Raw genomic sequence first — 22,305 nt, 5'->3', positions numbered from 1 at the left:
GCCCGGGAGCGGATTGGCTGGGGGAGGAAGTGGGAGAGTCTGAACGTTCCATCCTAGCGCGGGAGCCGCGGGCGGGCGAGCGAGCGACTGCGGGCGGCGGAGCGCGGTAAGTGCGGGGCGATCGCCCGGGACCCCTGGGCCGCCGGGTCTAGGGGGGTGCAGGTCTGCCCCGAGGGGGACTGGAGATCGCTGCTCGGGCCCGCAGCCATCCCTGCGGTCCTCTGGCCGGGCTCTGCTCCTCGGATCATAGGCAAGCCAGGCTGGAAGGGAGCTCACAGGGACAGACATCTAGCCCAGCCCCCTGGCTCCAGGCAGGATCACACCCGGCTGAAGCATCCCAGCCCAGCACCTGTGCCACCCGCCCTTGAGACCCGCCACGGATGGAGATGTCACAGGCCCAGCTCTGCAACCATGCCCCTCACCCTTGCAGCTGGGCTCTGGCGGGGAGAGGAAGCCGCGTCCGGTTTCCGCTGCCATCGAGAGCCATCTCCTTCCTTTTTCGAGAGACTCCCCAGAGACAAGAAACTGGTGGTCTCTTTGCCTTGGCGGGCTCTGATCATGGCATTGGCAGCTGGGCCCCAGGCCAAAGTGTAGGACACGGATCTCAGATGAGCAGCCTGGGGAGGCGGGTTACAGGGCGCTGCTTCCCAACGCTCAGGCAAGAGCTACTGCCAGAGCCTGGAGGCAGGATCTGAGGGAACCAGGGATAGGGATGATCCTGCCTTGAGCAGGGGCTCGGACTCGGCGACTCTGGCGGTCCCTTCCAGCCCGGCGTCTCTCTGATTCTGTGACCGGCTCCTTGCACAAGGGAGCCTCTCTTATTCCTGACCCTGCTCCGAGTAGATGGATGGGCTGATGGCCTGGGAGCCGGGAGATTCAATCCTGGTTCTGGCCAATTGGGACTTTTGGCAGTTCGCAGGACGTAGCTCTTTGCCTCCTTTCCCCATGAACAAAGTACCAAGAACAGACCTTTTTCCCCCACTGTAAAGCAGAGTTACCAGTGAGGAGGGCCATGGTAGAGGTGAGGATGAGGATGGTGGTTGATCTGATGTGGTAGGAGAAGGACTACCTGCCTGCGTGGATCGAGTCCGCTCCTATCCCAAGGGTCAGGCTCTGCTTTCCCCACACCCACAACATCCCTAACCCCTTTCTTGGGGCAGCTCCCCTTTTCTGACACTCAGCATTTGCAGCAACACAAGCAGGCTAAGGGGGACGGGGGGAGCTGGTCCAGCCAGCTGCCCCTCCCCGGAGCAGGATGGACTGTGGGTTGGACAGACGGCCTCCAAATGGACTTTAGCTGTTTGACCCACGCAAACACAGTGATTGCCTAACTAGCAGCGCACGGGGGTGCTGGCCTTGGGGAGTTAATCTTTGAAAGGCCTTTTTGTCTTTAAGGGAGATAGAGGCTGTTCTGTCCCCTCGTGAGTAAAATAACTTGTGCCGCCCATGCCTGATCTCCGCGGGGGTCACGCTGGTGGACTTCAGTCGGGATGCCGTTGATTGGGCTGGGTTGTTATTCAGGCTGAATACATGCAGATGGGCACAGATCCAACATATGGTTACACATGCGCTCCAGGCCTGATCCCACAAGCTGTGTGCTCTCGGAGCTGTGTCCTTCCGATTCAAGAAATCCTACGGGCCACAGTGGGATGAGATTTGTGTGCAAGGAGATGTTCAATGGGAGTCTGTTGCATTTAACACCCCTCTGAATGACAAGAGCTGTCTGGTGGATCCGAAGCAGTGGCTGTCCCTTTGAATATTGCCTCCATTTAAAAATCACACTTGTGTCTGAAAGGGAATGTACCAACTCCTAGCATTTCTATGAGATGTGGGAAAAAATCTTTTTTTCAGTCTGTTGCCTTTCTCCACAGGCAAAGTGTGGATAAAGACAGCTTTGCTCTTTTCCCCGTCGGTTGGGTGGGTTTTCCATGCAGCAACATCAGAGAGAAGTAACACAAATGAGAAAGCTTGACTGCTAATCACTACAGGGACAGCGGCAGGTGTAGGACCTGCATGTCTTTCTAAAGGTGGCTGAAGCTTGGTGTTTTCACCATCACACTGAGCCCAAACCCACTGCAGTCAGTTATTTCTATTGATTTGGGTTCAGAGCACAGCATCATGGAAAAATCAGGCTGGCAGGGTCCTTGGGAGGTCATTTAGCCCAAGCCCCTGCTCAAAGCAGGACCATCCCTGTCCAAACCAGCCCAGACTTGGGCTTTGTTTAACTTGCATGTGAAGACTTCCAGCGAAGGGATTCCACAACCATTTGCGCTAGCGCAACTAAGTCACCAAAATACAAAAAATCTTGCCAAGAAAAGTGGTACGGGAAAGAAAGTCTCTCCTTCCTACAGCCAACAGCCCTGGGCAGGCTCAAACCATCACCCTTTTGGTGAAGAGCGAGGCACTCTGATCTGCACCACAAAAACATGCTAGCAGAGGGCAGGTCCCATCCCGTCTTCTTACATTTACTGGGATTTTTCATTCTAACTCCTACTAAATTTCCTCCCGACTATACAGTGATTGCAGGCCGGGGGACAATCAAGCCAAAGATGCTTCCAGGAGGAGGAGGCAGAGAGACGCGTCTTCCCCAGCGGGCGCTTGTGTTCTATAAACTCTCCCACCCTCCTCATTTCAGAGTACATTGATGCCAGAGGGGACCTGGCCATGGCTACCCCAACCAACCTCAACGGCGAGCTCCCGAGTGCTGAAATCTGGCAGTCGCATAACAAGATGGTCCTGGAACCGCTCGATACCAATGACCCCGAGGTGAGCAGGCTGGCGTCCGCAGGGCAGGGAGGGGGTGGCGTGCTTTGGCGCTGGGTCATCATCTGCTTCATTCATCCGGCCAGCACAGGGACCCGTTCAACTGTGGGGTCACCAGCTTTCAGGACAGTGCGACTCAGGGCAGGGCGTTGGGCCGTCTGGGAGCTGCAGGTTCCCCCCTGCTTCTCCTTTTCAGGTTGTTGCTGCTTCGTCTGTCACTTGCCAGAAGGGGTGGAGGAGGATGGGGGCTGGTGGCTTTCCCCATGCCTGCCTCGGGGCTGTTGTGAGCCTGCTCAACTTGCGGTCCCCATGTGGTAGCCTCTAGCTGAGTCCATGCTGTGCCTTGCTCCATGACACCCAGAGGTGGTCCTTTCCTGTGGGAGGCATTGCCCTACTTGTCCCTCTCCTAGGTCTCAGTGGTCCAGCAGACCCTTTCCAGGCTCATGTTACTATTGAAGCAAGCCCATGTGCCTGGCATCCAGCCCTTGGCTATTACATGGATCAAACCAGGAGGGGATCCACCGACACGAGTGATGGAGACTCATTAGCTCTTTGGGTTCTTGCTTCCAGCCAGCACCTGCAAGCTCACGCATCCTCGAGCTACCCAAAGGACCCCACCCCACCTGTAAAAAATAAAAAGAAAGAAAGAAAGAAATGGCTGGACCCCTCCCCACCTCCCCACTCCCCCCATGCGGACTGCACATGCCACATGGCAGGAAAGCAGCTCTGTAGGGGCACTGCTCTGAGCCCCTCTGGTTCATCCACATAACCCTACGCAGAGTGTTGTCCACATCTCAAGCTCAGAGCCCTGGCAGAAAGAGGCCCTGCCTCTCCTCTCCTAGCTGTGACCTCTTTGTGTCTGTTCCCCATCACTCTTCTCCCCTGGGAGGGTACGTCTTGCCTCTGGGCACCCAATCCCCTGCCCAGAAGCTCCCCCTCATCTCTCTCCAAGGTGTTCAACATCATCAAGAAGGAGAAGCAGCGGCAGAGGCTGGGCTTGGAACTGATCGCCTCCGAGAACTTTGCCAGCCGGGCTGTGCTGGAGGCCCTGGGCTCCTGTCTGAACAACAAGTACTCGGAGGGGTACCCAGGGCAGAGGTATGGAGTGGGGCGTGTGTGGGGGCGCCTCTTGGCTCATGCTTCTTCAGGGCATGATCCCTGCTCAGCTGCTTGCCCAAGCCACTTCCCTTCAGAGCCCATGGTGGGCCAGGCCCTGCCCTTGGTACAAGGCAGAGCAGCTGGCCCTGCGGATCCCCTGTAGAGCTCCTGCCCTCTCCTCCGCGTGGCAGGTACTACGGCGGCACGGAGTGCGTGGACGAGCTGGAGAGGCTGTGTCAGAAGAGGGCACTGGAGGCCTACAACCTGGACCCCCAGAAGTGGGGTGTCAATGTCCAGCCCTACTCAGGTAATACCCCAGCTCCTTGCGTGCTGGCAGGGGGGAGAGAGCAATCCTGCCAATGCCTGGGGACCCCTGGCTTTCGTAACCCTGCCCTGCCAGCTTTCCCCAAGCCAGAGGCAGCTGGGGAAGGGGAGTGCCCAGCCTAGGCGGTGTTTAAAGCATGCAGTCATTTCAACCCCCTGCGCAGGGCTTAGCCCAGGCCTCACTTCTCTTCAGTGCAGCAGGATCCATGCCTGACTTGCTCACACTGCTCTTACTGCAGGGTCCCCAGCTAACTTTGCGGTATACACGGCACTGGTGGAGCCCCACGGCAGGATCATGGGCCTGGACCTGCCTGATGGGGGGCACCTGACCCATGGCTTCATGACTGAGAAGAAGAAGATCTCAGCCACCTCCATCTTCTTCGAGTCCATGCCCTACAAGGTGAGGGGCACCTGCTTCTGCCACTCCAGCCTGGCACAGCCACCACCTCTGGCTTCCTCAGGGCGGGGTTGGCATGGGCCTGGCGAGCCGTGCAGGACTGGGTTGCTGGCACGGGGCCTGTATTGTAACCAGCTTGGGGGGCACGTGACCCAGCTGCCAGCTGGGCAGTGGCATTCCTGACAGGCCACGGGACCCCTTTGGCTCCGAGGTCCTGTCCATCCCGTGCAGGGAGGCAGGACAGGATTAACGCCCCTGTGTTCCTTGCTCCCTCCTGCCATTGTGGGCAGGGGCTTACACCACGGGCTGATGTCCCGCAGCTGACCCAGCATGTGGCTCCCTAATGGGAGGCTCAAGGCTGGTCATGGGACTAGGCTGTGGGGGCCTGAGCTCGGGTGTGGGGCACTGCAGGGGGTGTGGAGACAGCATTAACCCCTTAGTGCATGACTGGGTCTCTGTCACCCATCTGTGGCATGGGAGCACGTGGGCAGGGCAGGCGGAGCGTGGTGCTCACCCTCCGGGCTTCCCGGCTGTTCTCCCCCAGGTGGATCCCAGCACCGGGTACATCGACTACGACCGGCTGGAGGAGAACGCCCGCTTGTTCCACCCCAAGCTGATCATCGCGGGTGCGTAGCAGGTCTGATAATGGGGAGAACGGGGTCACAGCCAGTGTGCAGATCCCAGCCCAGCCAGGGCACGGGGACAGTGTGGTGCCAGGCATCCTGACCTGCCTCCTGATCTGGGGCTGCGGTGGCAAAGAGGGGCCTTGTGCTGGGTGAGGGGAGGCTGGAAGCCAGGACACCTGGGTCCTGCATGTGGCTGTGCAGATCACCTGCTGCTCTGGGCTCCGGTTTCCCCCATGGCCCTTGGTGTGTAACTGCCTGCTGGACAGCAATAGCTGGAGGCTGCTGGCCCAGTCCAGGTAGCTGGTGGACACCAGGGTCCTTCGTAGCATCCCTCCCTGGCCTCTGGTGGCCAAGCCCCAAGCCCTGGGCTGGCTCCCACACGTCAGGCTGTGCAGCACCTCTCACGGGGCCGGCGCTCTCCCCCTCCCATCCCAGGGGTGAGCTGCTATTCGCGGAACCTGGACTATGCCCGCATGCGGAGGATCGCCACCGAGAACGGAGCCTACCTGCTGGCCGACATGGCCCACATCAGCGGGCTGGTGGCAGCTGGTGTGGTGCCCTCACCTTTCGAGCACTGCGATGTGGTCTCCACCACCACCCACAAGACGTTGCGGGGATGCCGGGCCGGCATGATTTTCTACCGCAAAGGTTTGGGGGCAGGTGCCTTTGGTCAGGGTAGGCAGGGCAGTGCTGCTGTAGCTTGGGGGTGGGTTAAAAGGTCCCTGGTACCATCACAGCTTTACAATGAGCAGGGTTATGGGGTCAGGTGCTTGGGTGGCTGCTGGCCAAGGGGCCCCTGGGAGCCTGTCCCAATGCCCTGGCCTGCAGGTAGGAAGCGTTGTGCTTCTAGACGTACCCCTCTGCCCCCAGGCCCTGTCCACACATGGGTCTGAGGCTCCCTTGGGACAGTGGCTTCAGTGCTGTCCTTATAGGGAGGGTCTCAGCCTTCCCCCAACCTCTGCCAGGGACCCCTGTCTGGTGCATGCCCCCTTGTTGCTTGTGTGCTTGGGGCTGGACCCAAGCCTGGCCAGGCCCAGCTATAGGCTGCCCCTGGTGACACTGCCTGCCCGGGTCACTCAGCAGCAGGGCTGGCTGGGTCTCCACTGCTTACCCTGAACCAGCCTTGGGAGACCCCAAGGTGGTGGAGGGGCCATGGGCCGCATGCCAACTGGGTTGTGCATCCTCAGCCAACCCCCTCCTACTGCGCCCATCCTCTGCCCCAGCACAGCACCAGCCCTGGTGCTCTTGAGACATCCCGTCCCTCCAGCCAGCAGCTCCCAGTACCTGGGAAGCGCGTGGTCCAGCACACAGATGGGTGGGGTGCTGGCTTGACCATTTGGTGCTGGGAAACCCTGACTCTAGGCACCAAGGGGTTAATCAGTCATGTCTCCCCTCCCCCCGCCCTTCTTGCAGGGACACGCAGCGTGGACCCCAAGACGGGCAAGGAGACGCCCTACAACCTGGAGAGCCTCATCAACCAGGCTGTCTTCCCTGGGCTGCAAGGGGGGCCACACAACCATGCCATTGCAGGTGAGGGGCCCCCAGCACTGGCCAGATAGGGCCGGGGGGGACTGGAAGGGGGTGACAGCTCCTTGCCCAAGCCTGGGGGCTGGTGAATGGACACCAAGCTCCAGAGGAGCTTCTCAACAACTGGGCCCAGGGCAGGGTCATAAGGAGGGTTTAGGTCCAAGCCACCCTGGACCAACACTAGACAAGAGCCTGGGAGGCTCTGACCCCCACCCTGGCGTTCTGGCCTGCAGCAGCTCTGTTCAGCTACTAGCATGTGGGAGCTGCAGCTGGAACAAGGCTTCCCAGGCTGCTGCCAGCAGAGGGAACAGGGTAGGAGGCTCAGGGTTGCTGGCCCAGGCCTTCCATAGACAGAAGCCTGATTGCCTGAAGCCCTGGCATCTGCTGCTGATTTGCGGCTCGCAGCTGGGTCACAGATCCATCCCACTGCAGGCTTCCACCACGCAGGGGGTCCTCTCCCGGCAGGAGGCACCGGCCTGAATGGGCCCTTTGTGGAGTCCTGGCACAATGGGGGCCCTTCTCTACAAAGCCCTTGGGCACTGTGCCTGCCAGACAGGCTTGGGAAGGGAGCAGCTGCTCCATTCCCCAGAGCTCCCGGCCAGCGTCCCATTGTCCGCACGGCTGGACGCCGCCAGCCCGGAGCCAACACCTCTCCTCCCCGTGCAGGAATTGCCGTGGCACTCAAGCAAGCCATGACCCCCGAGTTCAGAGTCTACCAGCGGCAAGTGGTCGCCAACTGCAAGGCCCTGGCCGCAGCGCTGCTTGGCATGGGCTACCACATAGTCACTGGTAAGTACAGCAGCCGCGGCCCCCTCCTCCACCAGGCTGGGAGACAGGCTGAAGCCTGGTTCTGACACGGCTTCTCAGGGGACCCAAACTAAGCTTCTTCCCCTTTGCAGCTACGCTAAGGGCCCCAGGAAACCACAGGTTTGGCTAGAGCTCTCCCCCATCCAACCAGGTTCCCGTGGATGCGCTGCCACAAGCTGCTCCTGCCCATGGCCTGGTTCAGCACTCCCCAGACAGAGCAGGGAGCACAGAAGCTGGCAGCTGTTGTACCCTACATGGGCGTGGGAGCAGGATTGAGCCCAAGCGCCCTATTCCTTCAAGTATAAGACACCTCAGATATGGGAGGGGGAACCTTGAATCTCCCATCAAGGCCTATTTCCACCAATACAAATTGTGTGATATGGGTGAGAGCTGCATCTGTTATTACTCACATCCACCACAGGCTACTGGTAGAAGGTGCACTGGCCTTCAAGGCATGCCTTCTTGCTGAGCTCAAGCCCCAGTCTCCACCCAGCTCCAGTGCCCAGTTCCCCCCACGGCCCAGCCAGGGCTCCCCTTCACCTCTCTGTGCTGTGTCTGTCCTGCAGGTGGCTCCGACAACCATCTCATCCTCGTGGACCTGCGCAGCAAGGGCACGGATGGCGGCAGGGCCGAGCGGGTGCTGGAGATCTGCTCCATCGCCTGCAACAAGAACACCTGTCCGGGTGAGAGCCCACAGGAGCCTGGGCAGAGCTGGGTGGACACTCCTGCCCCGTCCACGCTGTGCTCTGCCTTCTGGAGGCCACATGTGTGTTGGGACAGAGCTGATCCAGCAAGTCAGGCCTTGAGCCCACACTCCTCTCTGTGACCTTCCCCTCCCACCCAGCTGTTGTACATTACGCTCCACCCCAGAAGCAGCTGCATTTCCATGCTGGAGCTGCCTGCTTGTCATCTAGGCTGCTCTGGGCTGAAAGGGATGACAAAGTCGCCAACCCCTGTACCTACCAATGGAAGTTTAATCACTACCACACCAATTGGCTGGGGCTAGGGAGGGGCGATCTGCTTTGCAAGCTGGGATGGGGGTAGGTCAGCAACTCTCCTGGCCTCTGCGCTGGCTGGAGGGACCCCTGGCTATCAGCAGTGGTGCTGGATTGATGGGACTGGATGCAGCTGCTTCTGTCAGTTCTAAGGCAGGCTGGAGCCAAAGCCCAGCAGGCAGCTCTGCTGCCCGGCTTCAAGGGGCTGCATGCCAGGGTCATCACCCTGCTGGCCAGACTTTGGGGCCAGGGCACCACAAGGAGCTGTCAGGGCTCCTGCTCTTGGAGGAGAGGAGCAGGGAGGGGTGTGGAGACACCACACAGCAAACTCCTGGGTGCCAGATCCCATCCTGCTGCCCCTCCCTGCAGCAGGAGCACTGTCAGAGACACAAGCAAGGTGTACTGGCTGCCTCGTTCTCCAGGTGACTTGTGGCTCTCATGCAGGTGACAAGAGTGCCCTGCGCCCGAGCGGGTTGAGGCTGGGCACCCCGGCGCTGACCTCCCGGGGCTTCCAGGAACAGGACTTCCACAGGGTGGCCGTCTTCATCCACAAGGGTAAGACCGAGGCCGCAGCACCTAGAGGGGGAAGCTGTGAGGGTGGACTGGGGTCTCTGCTGCAGGGGCCTCTGGCTCCTGAGAGCTCTGGGCTCACTCAACTGGCCCCTGCCCAGATGCTGGCACTAGGTTTGGGTTTTACTGGGCCTGGCAAGTCCCCTTCTCCCGCCTGCTCTCCAGGTACCTACTACACAAGGCAGTGGCTGTCGCTCCCCTGCAGACAGGAAGGACCCAGGAAACTATAGGCCAGTCAGTCTTACCTTGGTCCTGGGTAAGCTGTTTGAGAGAGTTATCCTGGCGCATGTCCATGAGGGACCAACAGGGGAGACTATGCTTAGGGGCAACCAACACGGGTTCGTTAGAGGCAGGTCCTGTCAGACCAACCTGGTGGCCTTCTACGACCAGGTCACAAAATCCATAGACCCAGGGGTAGCAGTGGACATAGTCTTTCTGGACTTCAGGAAGGCCTTGGACACTGTCTCACCCCATTCTCATTGAAAAGCTAGGGGAGTGTGGTGTCGACACCTACACAGTCAGATGGGCCACAAATTGGCTGGAGGGCCGCACCCAGAGAGTGGTGGTGGACGGGTCTTATTCGACCTGGAGGGATGTGGGCAGTGGGGTCCCTCAGGGCTCAGTCCTCGGGCCTGCACTGTTCAACGTCTTGATCAGCAACTTGGACAAGGTGGTGAAAAGTACCCTGTTCAAATTTGCAGATGACACTAAGATATGGGGGGAAGTGGACATGCTAGAAAGGAGGAATAGGTTGCAATCGGACCTGGACAGGTTACAGGGGTGGGCAGATGAGAACAGAATGGGTTTCAACACTGATGAGTGCAGGGTACTGCACCTGGGGAGGAAGAACCAGCAGCACACCTACAGGCTGGGGAACTCCCTTCTCATCAGTGCAGAGGCAGAAAAGGATCTTGGAATCATTATTGATGCCAGGATGAACATGGGCTGCCAATGTGGGGATACGGTCAGGAAGGCTAACCGCACCTTGTCAAGCATCCACAGATGCATCACAAGCAGGTCCAAGGAGGTGATCCTCCCACTCTGTGCGGCACTGGTCAGGCCACAGTTGGGGTACTGCGTCCAGTTCTGGGTGCCACACTTCAGGAGGGATATGGATAGCATTGAGAGGGTCCAGAGGAGGGCCACTCGCATGGTCAGGGGGCAGCAGGGCAGACCCTACGAGCGGAGGCTATGGGACCTGAACCAGTTCAGCCTCCACAAAAGGCAGCTGAGAGGGATCTAGTGGCTGTCTATAAACTAGTCAGAGGGGACCAGCAGGCGTTGGGAGAGTCCCTGTTTCCCCGAGCACTCCCAGGAGTGACAAGGAATAATGGTCACCAGCTGGCAGAGGGTAGATTCAGGCTAGATATCAGGAGGTGCTACTTCATAGTCAGGGCGACTAGGACCTCTAATCAACTTCCAAGAGAAGTGGTGCTGGCTCCTACCCTGGGGGTCTTTAAAAGGAGGCTGGATGAACACCTTGCTGGGGTCATTTGACCCCAGTACTCTTTCCTGCCATGGCAGGGGGTCAGACCTGATGATCTGCTCAGGTCCCTTCTGACCCTACCAACTATGAAACTAGGACCTGCTCCTTGCAGGCTGGTTGCTCTGCAGAGCCAGCTGCACTTAGGATGAGAGCAGCAGCAACCTGGGAGTTGGGCTCAGGTTCCCCCAGAGGTTGAGGGCAAGGATGGGCCCAGCCCTGGGGTTCCCGATTGCTGGGGGGCAGTGCCCACCCAGTGGGTTGGGGCAGACTTGTAGTACTGGGGTGCCCTGTGCAGATTGATTAACCCCTGCTGTCCCTACAGGCATTGAGCTGACGCTGAAGGTCCAAAGCGACATGAGTCCCAAGGCGACGCTGAAGGAGTTCAAGGAGCACCTGGGCGATGAAAAGTACCAGGGGCCACTGCAGGCCCTCAAGGAGGAGGTGGAGGCCTTTGCTGCGACATTCCCCATCCCGGGTCTGCCTGTGCTTTAAACCCCAGGCAGCTGCTGTGCCCGGGTCCCAGCACCGCAAGGGGGACCACTGGGATCAGGCCACTGCCGCCAGGGCAGTGCCTCCCACCACGTGCCCTGCTGTATCCCCCATGCACCCGCCCCCCACAGGACCTCACCACCTCCTCCTACAGCCTAACGGTTAGCACTATCGGCCCCCTGGAAGCTGAGCCTGTACCCACCTTCCCTGGCACTTTCAAGGGGCAGAACCCAGGGCACTGCCCCACACTCACAGGCATGACCCAGGGAGTGGGAGAACCCACACTCAAACCCCAGTTCCCCAGCCGTAGTGCCCACAGACCCTGCACCCCTTTGTAACGGGTGGAATCAGGGCCCAAGATCTCCCTTCATCTGACTTTTACCCGGCCAGCTTTGTGCTCCAGGTCGGGACCACCTGGGCTCACAAAGGTGCCAATGCAGGGGGTTTGGGAACAACCTACACCGATACAGGCATGGGGCTGGATGCTGAGCTGTGGTTGTGCCCTATAAAGCTCTTCTCCGTGCAGCCCAAGCTATATACTCATGCTTCCTGGGAGGACTGCTTAGCAGGGATGCTTGCTTATGCTCAGCAATGTAGGGGAAGCATTAGGATTCCCCTACCTTTGCATAGCATGCTGGTTTCTGAGACCTTGCTGCTGGCAGGGGAGCACTGATGCACAAGCTTATGCTGTATTGTAGCTTCCCAGCTCTATTTCCATATGTCACCCCTGAGCCCATCCTGCAGGGCCAGGCTCCCACACCAGCTTGCCCCTCCGTGGTAACCAGACACAAGAGCCTGCCTCATAGTTCAGGATCATTTTTTAATAAGCACAGTAAAATTAGGAATCGAACACGAGGTACGACAAGAATTCGAAGCTTTAAAAAATACAACTGAGTTCCTCTTTGTGTCTCAAAAAATAATGGAACCCAAATAAATAGTTTGTTTAAAAGTACGTCTTGGCCTGGGCGCCCAGCATGGGTGCCTGGCTCAGTGCAGGACGCGGCACGACGACATGCTGCAGCTCCTCCCGGCTGCCAGGCGCACAGGCTGCAGCCATGAGGGCTCTGGAGGTGCAGAGAGGGACGCGACATGCAGGGATGCAATGGTGTGGTTGAGGGAGACGAGAATTCATCGCGGGCTTCCAGGGCAGAGCTGCCCCCCCTGCCCTCCACCACCAACTGCCTGCCCCTTGCACCGGGGGAGCTGGCAGGGCCAGACACCCTGTACTTCTGCCTTCCTGTTCGAATGCAAGTCAGGTATGTGACCTCTCAAGCAGTGCGAGCCCTGCTGCAGGGGGTGCCTACCTGGCTGCTCTGGACTCCCTGAATGGCCCAGTGTAGATGCTCCTGGTCACAGCTGGGCTTTATAACCACCCGTCCACAGTGGTACCCCCCCATCCCACAGTAGGCCCTGCTGGCCCAGCCTTTCCAAGGCACTGATGCTGAAAGAGTGGGAGTTGGTCACCCAGGATCTCACAGAACCAAGCCCTCTGACTACTCTGCCCCTGGCTCTTCTGTGGTAACCAAGCACACAGCACAGGAGCTTTCCACTCTCTAGCCCAGCTCCCCCCTGCCACCAAGGCGCTTGGTCAGTATTGCTAAAATAGAAGCAGCACTTCCTTTGCTGGGGTTGAGGCCACACAGCTGAGCTGTGGGGAAGCAGCTGCTCCTGGGTTAGGATCAAGCTGAGCACTTGTCTCTGAGAATGACACTTAGGGGGAACTCCCACCACCTCCTGGCTAAGCATCCAAGAGCTGGCACTAGCAGGGCATAACTGGGAGCACAAGCCAGTGCGACACCTGTAGACAACAGGAGCTGGAGGACAAGCAGCACTGGAGCCTCCCCAGCTTGGCAGCAAGGGACCAGGACACCCTTTGCTTGGATGAATTCTCTGGTTGCAACTATGAACCACGTCTCCCCAGCACAGACAACACAGAGTAAGTAGCAGGCCCCAGCCAGCCATGCGGCATGGGGCAGGAGTGGGGGCACGGGCTGGCAGGCAGTACGTACAGAAGCAGACAAGGGCCATGCATGACGACACGAGTCCAGCAGTGCGGAGACGCGGCTACACAAAGACGGTCTAGTGCTATACAGTGGTGATGACTGGCCCTGCAGGTGCCAATGCCAGCTGTGGGCTTAAAAGTGACAGGACAACAAGGTGCGCAGGTCTGTTCTACTTCGGGCCTTGCAGGGACAGACCAGGCATCACGAGGCAGGCCAGTTTGGGAGAAGCTCTCAGTGCTAGGTTCCTAGTTTGTGAGTGGTTCCTAATAGCTAAAGGTAGCGAGGCAACATAATTAAGGATCAGGTAGTCTTAAAGTGCGTTGGTGTGGGATCAAGACAATACAGTGCAGCCTGAGACCCTGAAACCACCATGCGAGACAGCTTTCTGGAGTCAGAGCAGCTCCTGAGCCACTGTCTGCCAGCTCGCACTTCCCCTCTCACTGGAAATAGTAAGAAACGCAGCAGATTCAGGCTTTAAGAGATTGGCCCCAGGGGCCCGCATGTCACAAGGCCAGTGGCCCAAGGGCTCCCCAAGGGAGTGGTTGTGAGGGGAGGGGTCTGGCTCTAGGGGACAGTTGGTGGCCAGCTCGCTGTTCGCCCTGGGGTGGTACAGGGAGATGTCCCAAAGCATGTTTTGCTGCACTGCATTACCTACCCCTGGAGCCTAATGCATCCACCACCCACCAACGCTCCGGGGGGACATCGCACAGCGTGCTGCAGTCAGCTGAGAAGGATGCACCAAGCCAGAGCTGCGTGCTCCCATAGAGCTCAGTTACCTTTGTCACACAAGTGTGAAGGGCTTGAGATCGCTCCTTTTCCAGTCCAGTGGATGAATGACTAAGCAGAGGTCAGGAGTAAGCGGCCTCACCTGCACTGCTCGCGTACTAATAAGCTGCCAGCTGCTCTTTCTACATGCACTGGTGCCTGGGTGTCTCCATCTGAACACGATGCAGATACTGTCCCAGTAGGAGCAGACAGCTCAGTGATGCTACTGGTTCACGTACATGGAGTTTCAGTGGGATCTCAAACCTACCCAGGTTGCATGTGGGAGCTGCGTCTCGGAGGACACATTCAGTGCTGCAGAGCACAAGCTCCTCACCATGCTTCTGACTACACAGATGACCCTGCTGGGCCGCGCGCAAACACGGAAAGCTAACACAATGCTGCCCAAACCCTCAGCAGGAGACACCTCCACCTGGCTCCCAACCACATGCTGGAAAAGCTACAAGTCGCTTCTGGCTGCAAGTCCCAGCCAGGCACATCGCAACCTCACACTTTCCACAGGCACTGATCTAGCTGGACGCCTGTAGTAGTGACAATAGAATATGTCTACCCTGACTGTGTCCCCCACCTCCAGCTAGCGTCTCGACAACCCCCGTTTCATGTGAGGACAAGATGACATTGGCATTCCAGCACCCTGGGCACTGGGGCATGCAGTGCAATCATCCCCCAAGGGGGCTCCATATTCTGTACTAGGTGCAGCTTTCCCATCGCGTTTTAATGCGATCTAAAACCTACCCGGAAGCCCAAACCCCTGCATCGAAGCTTCCCCCAGCACAGAAGGAGCTTTACATTCAATTCCAGCACTCTGTCCCACAGAATCACATTCTAGGGAGGACTGAAAGAAAGAGACTTCGGCTTCTCGTAAAAAAAAAAAAAAAGAAAAAAGAAAAAAAAAAGAGCCATTTCCCCTCTAAATCAGTAGGAAAGAGTGCTAAAAGAGGAATAAAAATCAAGGCAAGCTTTTCCTGTCAGACTTCTCCCTCACTCCAGGAGTACCCCAGGGGCAACCTCCAACCACCCAGAGCAAAACAGTAGGAGCTGACAGGATGGAACCTCCTCTGAGAATTTCACAGAAGGAAGAGATGCATGGAAGATGAACACACACAAAAAGCAGAGCATGAATCTTTATGTGCTGACAACAAACCCACGGATGTGCCAGCACCACTGTCCTCTGGGCAGTCCGAGAGGAATGGCACAGAGAGCAACACGGGACCAGCTCTCCCTGTCTGATCAGTGCCACAGGGAGATGCCTGGTAAATGCCATGGGAGGTAGTGGAGACATTCCAAGGGCCTGGCATTGAACAACAACAAACCAGGGTGGAGGTGGAGTGGAGGCAGTGCCCGCTGGTCTGGGGACCCCCTGCTCCTCCTAGAGCACAGCACAGCACAGGCCCCAACAAGCAGCTACAAAAGGATAAAACATGTCACTTGTTACATTCATGCTTGGCCTGTCCTGAGCACTAGTGCTTCAATAAGCTGGGGCCCCTGCCCCTAAGCTCCTTGATCCCACCCCCTCCCTCTCAGTGCATCTTCCGGCAAATTGCCCCATCATTCTCTGTAAGACACTGGAACAGCTACCGGGTCGCCGGGCTTGAGCCCGCGTGCCTATTATCTGCCCCTAAAGGCAATCCTGCTGCGGCGCTGCTAAAATCTCAGCCAGCTTTAAAGACCCGCAGGCCTCCCCATCCCTCCCACCACCCCACAATCCAAGCCACAAGCGTGTTGCAAACAAACAAGGCATGGTGCTCTACATTCATGCTGACAGGGGGGCCGCTGTGTCACCTGGCCATCAGGGACACACTGCTGACCTGTCCTTCCAGCAAAGCTGAGCAACCAGGAAACTTTGGGGAACAGAAACATGCACGCTTTGATCTCCGTGCAACAGGCTCAATGGGGAGCAATTCCAGAAACTGTTAATGAGCTAATGAGCTAAGAAGACGCAAAAGGGACACTGTGAACTACTCCTTAATATGAGCAGATACTTTCAAGCCTTGATCCCAGTAGCAAGGTTTGAGTCAAGTTCCTCCCCACCCACCCCTAACATTGGCAGGACATTATATTTGCTGTTGGTAGGCAGCAAAATACAGTCAAAACCCACCTGGCTTTTTAAAACATATTAGGCCTTTGCTGATGTCATAAGAACATGCATAGTGTAAGCATGAGTGAAGAGGATCCTATCAGCAGAGGGGACAGCCCCTTGCTAGTCACACCCTCCCCAATATGACAGTGGGTTTCCCCATGCCTCCCAGCCAAGGGCTGGAGGGCATGGTGTCGTTAGTGCATGGGTTTGCAAGCTGACAGCGTCCCTTTAGCACTGAAAGATGGAATGGCCAATCCATTTGAGATCTCGTGGCTGATGGGGTAGGACACATTCTAGTTCTCAGCCCCAGGGAACCACGCAGGCTTCTCCCAGCGCTTGGATTACCAGGGACTCCTGTGTGCACACATGCAGGCTGTCCCGTATCCTCCCCGATGCGTCAGAGATCTGCAAAGAGCATCGCTGTTAAGCGCAGAGGACCCGTGTCAGAATCGGCGGAGGTAGCCTCGCCACCCAGAGGCCGTTAGATTTTGTACAAAAAGCTGGGGACGTAGTCAAACCGCAGCTGGGGGGTGGCACCCCTGCCAGGCTCCTGAAGGTACTGCAGTTTCAGCAGCTCTGCCAGGTACTGCACGATTTTGATGTCTTCATTCACCAGCCCTAGCTGGAGCTTGAGGAAGTTCATGCGGCGGTTCGCGATGGACTCCTCCACCTCTGCCTCATTGATGGGCAAGTGCAGGTGGTGGCAGAAGGCATACAGGAAGGCTTTTGAGCACAGCTGGGTGAGGGCGCTTTGAACTTGCATGTAGTAGGTGCTTCCCCGCTTGATCTGTGTGCGGTGGTCGGCCAGCCGGGGCACCAGCGTCCCCTTGTAAAGGGGGCAGCGCAGAGTCTTGCTGTCGGCATCCAGGATGCTCACGTAGCGGCTGTAGCGAGTCAGGGCGTGCAGCATGCTAGCTCCGGCAGGGGACCCCACTCTGAAATGCAAGGGGAAGCAGTGTGAGGAGGAGGAAAGCCACGAAGCTCTGAAAGGTGATTTCAAGGCACAAAGATACACAGACCAAGAAGATTTAAAGCCCCTGGGAGCTGTGCTGCCAGTCTTGCAGGGCGAGTCTAGCACTCGGAGTCAGCAAAGCAAGCAGGTAGGGGCTTCTGTGGGCACATAACAGAACCACCACTTAAATGGAAGTAGATGGCCTCAGTGGACTGCCAGTTCTCAGCAAAGCACAGCACACTAGGTATCCATTAAGCAATGCACATTCACCACCTAGAACCTCAACACTGCACCCCAGGGCACTGCCTCTTGCTAGAGCAGAGTGAAAGAGCAGTGGGGTGGGGGCAGGCAAGCAAGTTACAATACACGGGACTGTAGGAGGAGCAAGGAGCCAGGAAAAATCCCTGGTGACTAGAAGCGAATCTTGCTACCAGCGTTCTCTACTGGGAATGAAGCTGTTGCTTCTAGATGTCCCTTTCCCACAGCTGCCAGGGTTTCCAGGAGCCCTGGCTTATTTGCAATTGCTCATACGTTACTGAGATTCTGCTTGTAGTGAATCCTTTGGTAAAAGTAGCATGGACTCCACTGCACCAGCTGGATGTTTTCCCTCTAAGGTGCAAAGGCAAAATACACTCCACGCACAGAATCACCTGCCAAGGGCCACATGAGATTTACCCAAATATTACAGCCCTACGCAAACCCTGCAGGGCTTCCAGTTCAGGTCTGCCTGTTGGGAGAGGCAGACCCAACCTCAAACCAAAGGTGCTGACCTCCCCACTCAAGTCTGATGCCAGAGCCAGAAACTGTTCAGCTCCGACTCCGACACTGCCAAGACTGTATCACTGTAGGAAAGCTGCTACCAAGCAAAGGAGCTGCAGGGAATAGTTCTAGATCAACCCCGGCTGCTTCCAACTATTTTCCACAAATGTTCTGCTGAATCTGTCAAGTCAAACCCTTCATACTTTAACCCTTCTACTGTCACACATGCAAGCCATTCCATTTTCCTTCAAACATCCCTTAAAAAGGAACATGTATAAAGCCCTTGTCTCTCACCCACTTATAAGCACCGCACATCTTGCAGCAAGTTTTTAAATTTCCATAGTAAAGTTTGGAAATCTGAGGAGCTGCTGTTGGCCCAGTTATAGCCCTGTCACTCTGACTTAGGCAGGCAGGTGACTAAGCTGAACAGTCGGCTGATTTCGTAAGTCGAAGCTTCCATGGAAGGGAAAAAGCACAACAATCCCACAGGCCGGAATGACACTTTTTATGCTCAGATTACTTTTGTAGCACAGCACCCCTTGTCACATTGCTCAGTTGCAATATCAGCCCTGCTCCACATTCCCCATCTAAGCTAAGAGGGGCAGTGCTAAACACTCTAGCACACACCTTAACCCTGGAAAACTAGAAAAGAGAAATGCCAGCTCACTGTTGCAGGGCTATTTCCCACAACAGGAAGCAAGAGAATAGCCACAGCTTTAATAATAAAATAAGAGTCTGCAGCCAGTAAAACCCTCTTCTAGACCTGACCGTCACCCAAAGCAAAAGCCTCCTTAAAACCCAAACTGCAACCCTTGTAGGACACTGAGCAACTCGGGCCTTTGGTTTGACCTTACAAGACAGAGCGCAAAGCATGGTCATAGTGAAGCCCAAGCTCCCCAGAGTACTCCGCTCCCCACCACCTGGTTACCAGATGCACTGACACACGCAGGCAGCCTTCCTCACTCCAATGACTATACTGCTAGTGGGATATTTCAGCCTTTTGGCTTCATTAGCAGCATGCTGCACATTAGGAAGCAAAAGGAAAACCAGAAGTTCCTGCATCAGAAAGGATGGTTTAAAATAAACTTCAGGTGTAAGGAAAGCAGACTTTTGAGAGGCTCAGAGCCATCTAGTGGGGTCACAATATTCGATCCAAGGGGCCCCTGATCCAGCAAAGCAAAGGGACCAAGGCACTGGCTTCATTGCTTTGCAAGATTAAAACCTTTGGTATTTTCACTGCGTGATTCCTCACTGACTAAAGGGAACCAGAAAGCTCAAACCTAGCAGAATGCTCAGGAAGATAAGCCAGTTACAAAGGGTTTCTAGGAAGGAATGAACTGAACTGGAGACAATCCCTCGCTTGGCAGACACACCTAAGCAGAAAGTCTGTAAGCAGCATTGATTCAAGCCCCTTCCCTCCATTAAAGCGACTGGGGTCATGGCTTTAAAACCATGCATTTCCCTCCAGGAGGTTTTGAACATCCAAAGTCCCTTTCACTGACATTACCCAGAAAATGCCCAGGGTTTGAACCTGCCTGTTAGCTTACCTCTGCAGCCCAATCAGCTTCCACTTCTGGAAATCCATGATATGCAAAGGGAAAGTGACCCAGTGCTTCACGGGCTTCGTGTATGCACTGCAATTTGGAACGAAGATGGAGAGAGCAGTGACCAGTTTCTTTACTATTGCTTCGTCTTCTCCCAGGACTACCAGCGTCCTCCCGCTGAGCAGAGAGTATATCGCAGGGTGAGCAAAGGGGTATTGCCTAATGAACCTCAAGGCATTCTGGCCGGCTTTCTTTTTGTGCCTTTCATTGAAGTGACTAATCGGATGGGCGGGAGAAGGAGTCCGATCAGAGCACGTGGAAGCCGCGCTGCTCATGTAGCTTGTGGAGTCGGAGCATTCGTCCAAGCTCATTTTACTGACGTCTCGGCTGCTCAGTAAGTAATGGGGATCGGGTTCGTACGAGAGGAGTCCCCCAGGGACACCATCGTGGGACAAGTAGTCTGAGAAGTTCACATGAAGGCCCTGGTCTGCCTGCCTGTACGGCTGCGGGGGAATGCTGACCACGCCGTCGTCATCGCAGTGCTTTCGCCTCAGGTCAGGCAGAGGCTCCAGGAAGCTAGGACTCTCTTTCCCAATACAACAGGCAGAATCCGCCTGCAGCAAGTGCTCCTGTTCTGACCTGCCTTCCCTCTCTTCAATATTATCAGGAGTTAAACTTGGGCTGAAGTGAATACCTCCCTCTTCATCATCCGCATAAGTTTCCTCGTTAATGGCACTTGGGTAGCTTGCTTTAAAATCTTCTGGGATCAGAGATTCTGAGGGACACGTGCTCAGGACTTCAATGCTGTCCTCACTGATGGTTCTTCCGCTGACTGCTTTGTTTCTAACCATGTGGGGGCTTGAACTGATGGGCAAGCTAGCCTGGCTCTCAGATTTGGTCAGAACAGGAGCAGACTTTTCTGTTCCCAAAACCTCGATGCTCTCCCCACTGCTGATGCTCCCTTTAATATCTGCATCCAGGTACTCCAAGTTCTCTTGGTGGTCCTCGGCAGGAGGATCACTCACTTTTAGCTCCTGAGGATCTTCCATCTCTGGATCCATCTTGATGGGCACAGACTCCACACTCGACTTGTAAGATCCCAGGCTGATCAGCACTTTAGGGATGGGAAACTCTTCTAAACTCTTGGTGTTGACAGTGTCCTGAGGACACCCCTGACAACCAGCGGGGTGTTTTTCAGCTGGCTTCTCATCTAGGACAGACACATCTTCAAACAGGAAGTTTACTATAGTTTGTTGCTTTAAAAGTGCTCTTTTGATCTGATTTGTCAAGAGGTAGCAGACATCACCTCTGAAAGTTCGCTCTATCTGATTCAGCTGATCAACGGTTTGGGTAAAAAAATAAATGTCACAGAGCTCCTCCAGGGTTTTTAGTTTCTTGTCAAAGCATTTGGCAGACTTTGCTTTGATGAGCTTAGGGGTGTAGGGTGGCAACCGTGCATACAGATGCGTTTCACCAGGCTCATCATGGTGGGAGGTAGTTGAGTCCAGATCAAAACTTGCATTAGCTTGATCCGGGGCACGCTCTGGCTCGTATGGATGGAAATCAGAATCCTTCAGTTTTCTATAAGGATATGACCTGATTTGCTTCAGCAAGTCTTGGTGCTCGATAATCGATTTTTCAACGCTGGCTAGTTCGTTCGCTTTCTCGATGGCCTGGGTAGTGTAATACCCTTTGTCATTGGCTTTCTTCTGAATCTCCGTTTCATTGTGCAGCACAGTCCTAGTATAGTCGAGGTCTTTCAGCTTCTGTTCGAGTTCGTTAGCAAAAGCTTTCCTGTTACCCGTCTTTAAGCACTCGGAGGCTTTGGAGAACTCTGCAGAGAGCTCCTGGAACTGCTGCATGATTTTGTGCTCGTCGGTGGAAATGTAGGCCATGCAGAAAGGCCTCACGAAGCCTCTCGCTTCAAGGTCGTAGAGAGTCAGGTGGTGCACGTAGGCAAACGCTCCTTCTTTCGAATCTCCCAGGACCACTTTGGAGTCCTCCACAAAGTTCAACTTTGGGTAGGCGCACCCCGGCGGGTGCCCCACGAAGGAGGCCTGATAATCCACGGACATGATGCGGAGGGAGAAATAGTTGAGATCGAACGTGCCGGACACTTTGGCGTCATCTGGGATGGTCAGCAAGGGCTGGGGCCCCACTTGCTCGGAGAACTCGGAGATGAGGATGAAGTCCCGGGGGAACTTGGAGCCCGAGAGCTTGGACCAGGGGTTGGCGCCGTAGGTGGCGAAGGGGTAGAGGGGCACGGAGTATTCCTCGGGCAGGGGCGGCTCGTCGTACACCTCCTCCTCCAACTCCTCCTCTTTGGTGAAGGCCACTACGTCGGGGGCGCTGATCATATTTCCAGGTGGGGGTGAACGGCATGGACGAGCGAAGCCTTCCCCCGCGCCCAGGAGGCACCACTACGACAGAGCTCCGCGGGGGCAGCTGTCCCGGCCCCTGCCAGGCCTCGGCTCTCCCCGCCGCCCCGGGGGGCAAGGGCCAGCCCTCGCCGCCCCCGGGCCTGGCTCCCCCCTCGCACGCTCACGGGGCCTGGGGGGCAGCGCTTCGCTCAACAGCCGCGCGGGGCTGCCTTAGGCCCCGCGCCGCCGCCGCCACACGGGACCCGCTGCTTCCCTCAGGAGCGCCGCCACCGGGCAGCCATCTTGCCGTCACATGACCCACTGGGGCGGCGACCCATGACCCGGAAGTGAACCCGCCACGCCTGCTCCGAGCTCTGAGAGCAGGCGTTCCGCCGCGGGGCATGCTGGGAGTCGGAGTCCTCCATCCCGTTCCCTCAGCTACCGCCGCGGGGCGTGCTGGGAGTCCTAGCCCTTATTCTGAGCGGGGTATGCTGAGAGTAGTAAATCCTCACGCTCAGCTACCGCCGCGGGGTATGCTGGGAGTCGCAGTCCTTATTCTGAGCGGGATATGCCGGGAGTCATAAATAGCCACTCTCATCTACCGCCGCGGGGCATTCTGGGAGTCTGAGTCCTCCATCTCATTCCCTCAGCTACCGCCGCGGGGCATTCTGGGAGTCGTAATCCTCATTCTCAGTTCCCGCCGCGGGGTATTGTGGGAGTCGCAGTCCTCATTCTGAGTTAC

The 22,305-nt window shown here is 56.6% G+C and overlaps 2 protein-coding genes across 2 annotated transcripts; one reads left to right on the top strand and one right to left on the bottom strand.

Annotated features, from left to right (window-relative positions):
- The first annotated feature begins 25 nt into the window (after positions 1-25).
- On the top strand, positions 26-12,034 carry SHMT1 (serine hydroxymethyltransferase 1). The gene is made up of 12 exons (XM_006272710.4): positions 26-106; positions 2,636-2,766; positions 3,716-3,861; positions 4,053-4,168; positions 4,425-4,585; positions 5,127-5,208; positions 5,644-5,856; positions 6,622-6,738; positions 7,402-7,524; positions 8,109-8,225; positions 8,982-9,092; positions 10,916-12,034. The coding sequence occupies exons 2-12, from the start codon at positions 2,665-2,667 to the stop codon at positions 11,083-11,085; spliced, it is 1,458 nt and encodes a 485-aa protein (XP_006272772.2). The 5' UTR covers positions 26-106; positions 2,636-2,664; the 3' UTR covers positions 11,086-12,034.
- SMCR8 (SMCR8-C9orf72 complex subunit) lies at positions 11,883-22,171 on the bottom strand. Its single transcript, XM_006272709.4, has 2 exons — positions 19,207-22,171; positions 11,883-16,883 (listed from the first exon to the last, which is right to left on the bottom strand). The coding sequence occupies exons 1-2, from the start codon at positions 21,558-21,560 to the stop codon at positions 16,430-16,432; spliced, it is 2,808 nt and encodes a 935-aa protein (XP_006272771.2). The 5' UTR covers positions 21,561-22,171; the 3' UTR covers positions 11,883-16,429.
- Between the last annotated feature and the right edge of the window lie 134 nt (positions 22,172-22,305).

Source organism: Alligator mississippiensis, chromosome 13, assembly GCF_030867095.1.
Source record: "Alligator mississippiensis isolate rAllMis1 chromosome 13, rAllMis1, whole genome shotgun sequence".
NCBI classification, from domain to species: Eukaryota; Metazoa; Chordata; order Crocodylia; family Alligatoridae; genus Alligator; species Alligator mississippiensis.
Note: the sequence above shows the minus strand (reverse complement) of the source record. Positions and strands in the feature narration are given on the sequence as shown.